General features: G+C 46.0%; 1 protein-coding gene across 1 annotated transcript in view; it reads right to left on the bottom strand.

Annotated features, from left to right (window-relative positions):
* Nucleotides 1–1,961: 1,961 nt before the first annotated feature.
* The window catches only part of Fam160b1 (family with sequence similarity 160 member B1), a 27,734-nt gene continuing 19,694 nt past the window's right edge, over nucleotides 1,962–10,001 (bottom strand). Inside the window, exons 9-17 of the mRNA XM_013348124.2 lie at nucleotides 9,632–9,708; nucleotides 9,361–9,553; nucleotides 8,882–9,051; nucleotides 8,468–8,608; nucleotides 7,000–7,090; nucleotides 5,925–6,068; nucleotides 4,668–4,808; nucleotides 3,722–3,825; nucleotides 1,962–3,635 (exon numbers count right to left, since the gene is read on the bottom strand). Of these exons, the coding sequence (XP_013203578.1) occupies nucleotides 3,530–3,635; nucleotides 3,722–3,825; nucleotides 4,668–4,808; nucleotides 5,925–6,068; nucleotides 7,000–7,090; nucleotides 8,468–8,608; nucleotides 8,882–9,051; nucleotides 9,361–9,553; nucleotides 9,632–9,708 (1,167 nt within the window). The 3' untranslated portion in view covers nucleotides 1,962–3,529. The remainder of the gene's footprint in view (nucleotides 3,636–3,721; nucleotides 3,826–4,667; nucleotides 4,809–5,924; nucleotides 6,069–6,999; nucleotides 7,091–8,467; nucleotides 8,609–8,881; nucleotides 9,052–9,360; nucleotides 9,554–9,631; nucleotides 9,709–10,001) is intronic.

The following is a 10,001-nucleotide window of genomic DNA, read 5'->3' as shown; positions in this document are numbered from 1 at the left end:
GTTTACAATGCACTTCCTGTTTACTTAGGTAATATTATATCCTTCTGGAGTCCCACAAACACGTACTACCATGACTCAATGGCTGCAACATCCCATAACCCTTTGTCTGCTGGGGTGAAGAAAATCACGGCTCCACTTGTCTTCTGGCATGATGCTATGGTGACACTTGGGAACCATGGCCACTGCGGCTACCTGCACAAGATGGGCTGGCCTGCCTACACTCCATCATGAGTGGAGGAGGGGCCCATGAGGCCTTGCGCCTCCCTAACAAGCTATATGAATGGTTGGTGGGGGTCTTTTTCTTCAGTGGTATAGCCACTTTTAAGTTGCCTTGCTTGGCAAAAAGCTGTACACTGTGCTCACACCAGCAAGTCCAACCTCAGTGGATCAAAACAAGGCACAAAAACAAGAGAGTCGTGTTGGGAAGAAAGTGTTCAGCCAGTGGAAGAGGATGGGAGAAGGTAAAGGGGCAGTGAATCATATTCATGTGTGAAACTGTCAAAGAATACAAACAAGTAATTATTAAAAAAAGCACAATTTCAGACTTAGCAGTGGATAAAATATTTTCAGTTAGAATTCTACAAAAACATAACACAATATTTTGTTTAAATTACATTGATTTATTTTCTTGATTTCCCTCTTAGTCCTGCATGCACTGTTAGCGCACAAGCCAAAGCTGATCTCCACCTCCCCAGAAGGGACGGTGGGCACACAGTCATCTGAGAGCTTCTCTGTCAGTGGCCACCATCAGTGACCCACATGATGTTCATAGAAAAATGTATCAAATATTCTGTTTAATGTAAACAAGGCAGAGGCTAACAGAGTATTAGTGATGATATTTTACAGGGCTTAGAAGTAGGATTATCTGTCTTAACATAGCAAGTGTCACAATGACATGCATATTTTACTTTATTATACAATCCAAATACGCACAATCACCACCTAGTTTGTGGGTTTAGCATCTCCCTGTGACTCCTGTGACACAGTAAACTTGGAAACTAAGTGGTAACTGTGATGTAATAACTTATGGAGACATTACCCTGGAAGTACAAAGTCATTCTATAATTTGTGCCCTGTAAAATTAAATGTAACAATCTTTACACTAGCAACAGTGTAAGCAAGCTAAGGATTTTGGTCCATATACACATATGGACCAAATATGGTCCATAAACATATATATACATACACACGTTTAAATACATTTATGTACAAACACAATAATATACAGGTAAGCCAAAAAGCTATGAATCCATCCATAGCTTCATATTGCACAGATACAGTATGAGAACATTATATAGTTATAATGTGAGCCCTGTAATAAAAATTGGCAATGACAAATCTGATTTTGTCAAGTGAAAATGGCTTGTTGCTGAAAATAAACTCAAAGGCTTCTGCTAGAAAGTTAGAAAATAAAAAACGTGCACACCAATTTCCTATTTATACAACCATGGAGCAGGTAGACTTCGGTTTGGAACTCACCATGGCAACCACTTGGCTAAGGTGGTACTTCCACGCACCCGGTGTGTGGAAATCCTGGAAACAGCCAGGTCTCTGGAACTGTGGGAAAAGCGTTAGGGATGTGGCATATGGTTTCCTTAACAGATAGACTCAGTTCTCTGACTTGTGCTGACTCTAGGTCTGAATTAAATATGCAGAAGAAATTACAGAGGAGAAGCCGACTAACCCTAGCTGGTTACGGATCAAGGTCATTATTGTGACTCAGGAAAACTATTCGCAGAAGCAGCAAACACACAAATTATAGTTAAAGCTTTACTGAGCTCGTCTGAGTGGATGAGCGGATAAGGTCCTGCCGGGAATTCAAGGACAAGTATTTGGTCTGGGAGGTCACCTCATTGCTACCACACCTACTGAGCACTAGGAAGGCATTAAGAAATATCTGATACCTCTCAATGCCTTATTTTAAATACACCTTCATCTAAGTAGACTGCAGCAACATTTAAAAATGAAGGTGCTGTGGTAATTCTTGCACAAACTGGTCAATAAATACAAGACCATTTCTCATCACTCATAGCCACAGAAGGAAAACCATGCAGGGTACCACTGTCTCCTGTTGTTACAGCGGAGTTCTTGAATGAGCAAAGAAAGATCTGCATCCTGTTGGAAATGCACAGTTGTTTTGTTTTGACAAGGATGACCGCCCTAGACCTGAGGCAGGCTGTTCATACTGTCAGTATTTTGTTTCTAAGTAGCAAAACTGAACTATAACATGAATCAGAAACGCTAGTAAAATAGACTGAACTAAGCGTCAAACGCGCTCTGAGCACATGTCACGCGCTGTGGCTATGCACACACATCTGGTGACATCACAGAGGGGGTGGAGGCGGACCCTCTCGAGGCGAGCCTCCTGACAGCAGAGAGGAAAGTGCCGCCTGCTGTTTTAACACAGCAGTCCACATCTGAGACAGGCTGAGCGGGTGACCTGCAGCTGTGCCCTGCAACTCGGCTCACCTAGACATCCTGCATCCAGGCCACTCCCACACACTCAGGCTCCTCAAATCCTCTAAGGTGTGAACTCAACACAGAAAGACTTTTTAAAAATCTCTTTAGAATCTCTTAAGACAAACGAGGGAACAAAGTGAAAGCAAATGTAAACAGTAAGAGGCCCTCGGCACCCTCACGGCCTCCTCACGGCCTCCTCACGGCCTCCTCACGGCCTCCTCAGGCTTGCTCAGCTCCCACCTGGACACGCCCACTCCACTAAGAAAGTCAACTACGAGACAGTTTCATAAAGCCATTCTCAGAGAAGGCATGGGGAAGTCTCAGCATGTGTTAACTAGCTTTACAAGATACTTACTACTTCAGCAAACGCTACCACTGAGGCGAATGAGCCCAACGCTGCTGCAAACCTGAGTGTGGAGAAACTGGAGCCACACAGGGAAATCAACACGAACATGGCACAAAAGAGTAAAAGAACATTTCTTTAAAAATATATATTAATTAATACTTTTTTATCATATTAAATTGTTTCCTTACAAAAGCTGAAGAAGCTGATGCTGTTCTCTGTGTTTCATCTCCTAGAGTCTTCTGAGGGCTCCTCAGCTACATTTCTTTCTCATTTACAATTTTCTTAAATATTTTGTATGATAAGAATCTTAACCTTAAAAAGTTACAAAATTAGTAATTTTTTGCTGCTTATTAATACAAAAGAATATAAGCATTTAAGTCTCAGAGAATGTCAAAATGCTTTGCTGCCTGGGAGGATATTAAAATAACAGAAATACCAGCAAAGTCCTGACATCAGGAGTTTTGCAGCTTTTCGGTCACTGGAAACGCTATCCAGAAGATCTGATTGCATCCCGGGTTTCAACAGCGTGCAGTTTACACAGAGAATCATAACGGAGCCAGGGAAGCAACATCAGGCCTGTTCACCGGCAGCAGCCAGGCAGCAGATTCCTACTTCACTGACAAGGTTCTCAGGTTCTCGTCCTCTCATGGCTGGGTGGAGCTGAGTCTCTTCAGATGAAATGTACACAGTAACGCGGGTTCCCAGAGATCACGGTGATGTCACTCACGGAGTGGTGGAAGCGTGGTACTTCACAAAGGCAATGGCTGCCAGCTCCTTGCAGAATTCCTCTAAGACAATCACACCCTCTAACAACGTGATGTGGTCGATACTGGAAAAGGCAGACAGAAGATCAGGGAACAGCACACACTGGGCTGGCTGAGATTTGTGGACAGAGTATGTAAAACACTGACTCACATCTGTCCTTCAGGCTCCAAGCCGAGCAGTCGTTTTCTGACTAGGAGAAGCTTGGGGGTGAAGTCTTGAATACGCTGAATTCGAACCATCAGGTCACCAACAACCTGCAAAAGAAGCAAGACTTTAGCCCCTGGGTGACTCCACAGGGATTCTTGGACAGAGATGTCTCCCTTCCTATCACCAAAGAATGCCAAGCGTCATTATTATCCTTGACCAACCAACTCCTATCTAATCTTCAAAACATAAATGTCAGGGCTGGGAGATGACTCATGGGTGAGGAGCTTGCTGTGCCAGCATGAGTACTGAGTTCAAATCCCCAGGCCCACATACAAGCACTGGTGGTGGACACAGGACAATCCTAGGGGCTTACTGGGCAGCTCGCCCAGCTGGGAGGGTGAGCTGTGGGTTCAGCAGAAGACCTGACCTCAAAAACTGAAGTGGTCAGTGACAGGAAGACCCCAGACGTCAGCCTCTGGCCTACACAGAAGCACACATGGCCAAGCACACCTCCATGTGCACGTATGCATGCAGCATGGGCCTGTGCACACATGCACACTCACTCATACACATGTGCACACTGTATAAAAACAAAACTTGAGCTTTACTTTATGTGGATGTGTGTTTTGTCTGCATGCAGGTATGTATACTGCATGCATGCTTGGTGCCTGCAGAACCCAGAGGGTGTGGGATCCCCTGGAACTAGAGTTATAGATGGTTGGGAGCCACTGTGTGGGTGCTAAGAGCTGAATCTTGGCCCTTTGCCAGAGCAAGCGCTCTCACCCTGCTTTCTGGCCCACATATCAAGAACTTACATGGATTCTCTTACCATGTAACGGTTCAGAAGGCAGAGCAGGAGACACGCCCTACTTTACACTAACCACGCAGTGAGAGGAGGATGCTGAGCGCAGCTGGGGGATCCCAGAGAGCAGAATGTTAATGAACTCACCCTGACAATCACAGAGAAGAGCGATCTGCAGCCAGAGGCAAGGTTCACATAGGGGTCCAGAAGGTACTCATGGGTGTGGGGGTGGGGGAAGAGGCACAGCCTGGACAACACTGAGGTCACCTGCAGATTCACATCATACGGCTGCGGAAAGCAAGAACAGAAATATTCATGTCCTGTGCAGCCCCAACACTTCCCCCACGACCACATCCCTCCCATCCTCTTCTGCAAGGGAGACTCTGGCAGCTGAATTAGCCCTTCCAAGGAAGTCAATGCACGTACTGCACAGTGCTGAAATTTACAAACAGAAAACCAACACAGACACCTGCAGAAAGACAAAGCTGATGCAGGAGACAGCTGCTTATGTAGGCTGATGTCATGAATGCGTGTAGCAGGCCATCAAACCTGCAGCACGTCAGATGGAGTATTATTAATTATGAACATGGAGGACACATTGGCCCAAAGTCCTAACAAAGGTGTTTGAATTGAACACAGAAGTAACTTCAGGGCTACTCCCCGTGACTCAACGCGTGCACGTAGCTGCTCTGACATCTCTTGCACGTAGTATCACAATAACCCCTGAAATTAATTGCTCGCTGCTGTTTACAGGACATAGAAAGCCTGCGTTAGAGAGAAAGGTGTCTTTAGAACTTCTGACGGAGCCACTTGGCCCTGCCTGTTCTCTTTCACTAAAGCAGACAGGAATCTGGTGGACTCAAAATGAAGTCCACCTAGAGACAGATGAGGTGGCTGGGACAGCAGAGGAGTTCAGGACCAAGTTTAGAAGCAGAGCGAAATCTGCTTTCTCACCATTCACTGACTACAATGAAAACAGACTGCCAATCTCTGGTACTGAGAAGAGCTGGACGTGGCAGAAGACAGCAGACATGCTGACAAACATAAGCTCCCCCATTCTGTTACAAGGGTACAAGTCCTGGATTTAAGTTCAACTGTGTGTTTTCTTACGTAAACTCAGGGTTTTGTGAGAGGAAGAGCTTTCTTCCAGCCACCCTCTCCAATACCTTGCCTTAAATAAGACAGAGGAAAGGAAATCTGAAGTTTAAAGGAGAGTTTAAAAGTCTATTTCCCTACTTGTAAATGTTTACAACAGAACACACACAGAGCCTTCTTCAAAAGAGCCCCTTGGCCGTGGGAATTCCCAACCTTTGGACAGTCATCTAACAGAAAGACTAAGTCAGACAAGATTACTCAGGAGGTCTACCACATTGGCATGAGAATCAGTATCTTCCGATGAGTTACCTGGTCAAGAATTCTTCCCATTCTGTCAAATAAAACTTTCAAAAAATGTCCTTCAAAGAAGGCTGCTTCTAAGTCACACTTCTCCAGCGGTTTTGGGGCTCCGGGCCACTCCCATCGCAAACAGACAGTGCAGTAGTCTCGGAACTGGGGGAAAGCATTGGGCATTAAAGAGTGGCCAATCAGGATGAAGCAGTCTTCTCCTCAGAGGGCGCGTAAAGAAGCCAAGGCTGTCGGCTGCATGTGAGGCGCCAGGGCCAGGTGGGAGGACGCTTGGCCCTGACTAGGAGTACAGGAGACACCATGATGGCAGGGGCACATCCAGGCTGCCGGGAAACGGCTTATCTGACTCGAAAAGTCACTCCTTCAGTACCAGCTACGTCCTTCCTTTAAAGGATCGAATCCTTCAGTCATCCTGACAGACTAGGAGAACATTTACAAGGCAAGGCTCAGAGCCCAAACCTCACGTGTCTAAGGTGTTACAGGTAATTATGTTACACATATTGTTACATGAGGTGGGTGGACAACGCCTGTGGTCAAGCAAGCTTACTGTTCTTAGGACATACAGACACTGGGCATGTCACCAAGCAGGGACAGAACAGTACTCTCCAAAGGGTGGCCCATGGGTCAATGCTGACCCTCAGATTCTTGTAACCACCATCGGTGACGAGATTGGAAGAGGGAGGGTTAGCATGCACAGCTCACAGAGTTGACTAGGCAGTTTCATATTGGCCAAATCTAACAAGGAAATGTGTTCTTTCAATTTTCATTTTTCTAGTACTTCATTCTTGATTATGTCCAACCAAGTGTTAGTATATGATAGAGTAGAAATAAAAACTAGTCCTTGAGAGCCACGGGTGCACTAATCGGTAATCCCGGCTCTTGGGAGAGGGGAGCACGAGCTCAAGGCCATAAGCAAATTCAAGGCCAGCCAGACTAACCGGAGACACCAAATCAAAAATAAATAAATAATAGATGATAGATAGGTAGAGAGAGAGAGAGAGAGAGAGAGAGAGAGAGAGAGAGAGAGATATTTTATGCCCACCCCACCCCAAGATCAGTCGGCTCCGTCACTTACCTGCCTGTGAGCATCTCTGAGGTAGGTGTCATACCCAGTGCCCTCGACATGGTAGGATGACTTTGCTTCATCTGGTACCAAACAGAGGAAACTGAAAGGGAAGAAAGGCCACAGTGAGCAGAGTCTCCGCCACAGTAGCTCACACACTCAACCACAAAATACACTGCGAGCTTAGCCAGCTATAAATACAATGGAAACTTGAACAATCAAAGTATACATTGCTTTGTAAGGGTTTTATTAAAAAATAACTAACTCTGCATGTCACACAAATCTAAAACAGACAATACTGTGCCACAATAATGGGTTGCTTTATCTATTAATCTCAAAAACTGGCTTTAAGTAACTGAACTTGAGATATTTTTATAGACTGTAATTTTACTTTTGAGCCAGATGCAATTATTTTATGTTACTTGCCATGATGTGGAATTCCCCTCTGTATGCTGTGAATACCATTAGTTAATAAAGAAACTGTCTTGGGCCTGCGCAGAACAGACTAGCAATAGCAGGGAAAACTAAACTGAATGCTGGGAGAAAGAAGGCGGAGTAGAGAGAAGCCACGTAGACACTGGACCTTTACCCAGTAAGCCATAGCCTAGTAGTGATACACAGATTAATGGAGATGGGCTAGTTTAGGATATAAGAGTTAGCCAGAAATACGCTTAAGCTATTGGCCAAATAGTACTGCAAATAAAATGGTTTCTGTGGGATTGTTTTGGAGCTGAGCAGCAGGAACTAACTAGCAGCCCCTACAACATTGCAATGGTTTCTGTGGGACTGTTTTGGAGCTGAGCAGCCAGGAACTAACTAGCAGCAGGAACTAACTAGCAGCAGGAACTAACTAGCAGCAGGAACTAACTAGCAGCAGGAACTAACTAGCAGTAGGAACTAACTAGCAGCAGGAACTAACTAGCAGTAGGAACTAACTAGCAGCAGGAACTAACTAGCAGTAGGAACTAACTAGCAGCCCCTACAACATTACAAGGGCCAGGCATATCACTGTCAGCATTAAAAGCAAAGACACTAGAGGAAACTGTCATGAAAAAGATATTTTAAAAAAAAATGTAAAAATACACAATGAAAAAAATAGTTCAACACTTAGCACACATGCGAAGTGAGAACCACTTGTCAGACTGGCGCTTGCCGAAGCTACTGTCGGTGCTGGGGACGTGTGTGACGTCGTCTCTATTAGATCCCAGCACAGTTAACCCTTCTCCTCAGCTAATCTTTCCTTTCTTCAGTTGCTGTGCTAAGGCTCGTCTCGGAAGCAGACAGACTGCCCGGGTGCTCCTCCACTGGGCTGAGAGAAAACGACTTTTCTATGGATCTGGGTTTTCTCATGGCATCAGCTGTGGCCCCAGCTGCCGCCTGCTACAGGACTGAGACAAAAAAGCTAACAGCACCTGTAAATACTGAAGTCGCGGTGCGCTCCTGTGACGGCCTAGGGCAGATCAACCACACAGGGACTCACCTGTTGACGATTTTATGGACTTCCGTCTTGCCATCATTTTTGGGGTGGTCTGGGCTGGCATGAGGTGAACTGATCCACTCTTGGTTTGGCAGAATGTTATCTGGTGAAATGTCAGTAAATAATGGATCTTCCTCCAGATCTCTACGTTTAATTTAATGATGTATAAAAAACAACATTTATTATGACATTTTCTAAACCAAAAGATTCTTTGCTAGTTTTTGAGAAATATTACATAAGTTTTCTAATACAAAGAAGCAATAATGTATTTAATATGCAAATTCCCACTTTACACTAACAGTCTCCAGTGCCCACTGCTACTTTTGTTACCGGGCTCAAGGGGTAGTTAGCATCCCCCGGAATTTACCCACGAGGAAGCGGCTAGACTGCTGGGGAGAGCTGCCCCCAGACACTTACACGGCTCCGGCCACCAGCCCATTCTCCACTGCATCCTTATCTTCCGGGCACAAAGGCCTGTATTCCGTGTAGTTCCTTTCCTCCAGGTTTCTCAGGACCAAGTTGTAAAGAATGTGCTCGTTGGGCTTCTGCAGAAGATGCTCGAACAGCCTCAGGGTCATGATGCTTATCTGAAACCACAGCAACGGAAGCCGTGCCAGGGGCTGAAGCCACACTTGAGGGGTCACAAGCAGAGGCTAGTGAGGTGGCTTAGTGGGTAGAGGGTTGATTACCCAACTCCCGTCCTGGGACACACATGGCAAAGGAGAAAACCGACTCCTGCAAGCTGCCCTCTGACCTCTACAGGTACACCATGACACACGCATGCCACTACCCCCTTCCACCCCACCACCTCCTCCACCTCTACCATCACCAAATCAATCACAAGCACATTAGAAACACTTAGAGACTCTACGCCAGCCATGTTGCGCATGGCTTACCTCATCAGATATGTGATCACAATGCTCGATTAACCTATGTCTTAGGGGATGCCTGCCAATTTCCGACAGCGTTTCTGGCTCCCTCTGCTCCCCGAGGATAAAGGCCACCATCTCCTGAAGCAGGACGTCCGAGGTCACTTGTCGAACAATGCGATGCAGCAGAGCCGTCGATGTCAGGATCCCCATCTCGGAGCTAGGGTGGCAGAGGGGCGGTCAGTGGGAGGAGTGACGGACAGCGACTACTGACTACTCTACGGGAGAGGGCACTCACGTCTGCATCAGCTGAGGCTCCATGACACCGATGAAGAACCTTTCATGGATGGCTTTGGCGAGAGCAACAGCTGCAGTCTAGAACACAGCATGAACATCAACAAATCACCTTGCGCCTAAAGAGCACGTCTCTCACCAGAAGCCATATGGAGATGGGACCCAAATATGGGTGGGGCCTCAGCAAAGCAGTTGTTGGCTTTTATCCAGCCCCATTCCCCAAAACTAAAAAGATCAGGGAAAAAAATTCCCGTAACTAAATTTAGAGTAATTAATATCACCCCAAAGGGGAAAGCTGGAGGGGAGCCCCCCGCCCGCTGTCTGCAAAGCACTGCACGTGGGAGACACCCCTGCGCAGTGAGCGTCTGTAAAGC

This window comes from Microtus ochrogaster, chromosome 8 (genome assembly GCF_000317375.1).
Source record: "Microtus ochrogaster isolate Prairie Vole_2 chromosome 8, MicOch1.0, whole genome shotgun sequence".
Classification (NCBI taxonomy): Eukaryota; Metazoa; Chordata; class Mammalia; order Rodentia; family Cricetidae; genus Microtus; species Microtus ochrogaster.
The sequence above is the reverse complement of the archived record's forward strand: the minus strand, read 5'-3'. Positions and strand labels throughout refer to the sequence as shown.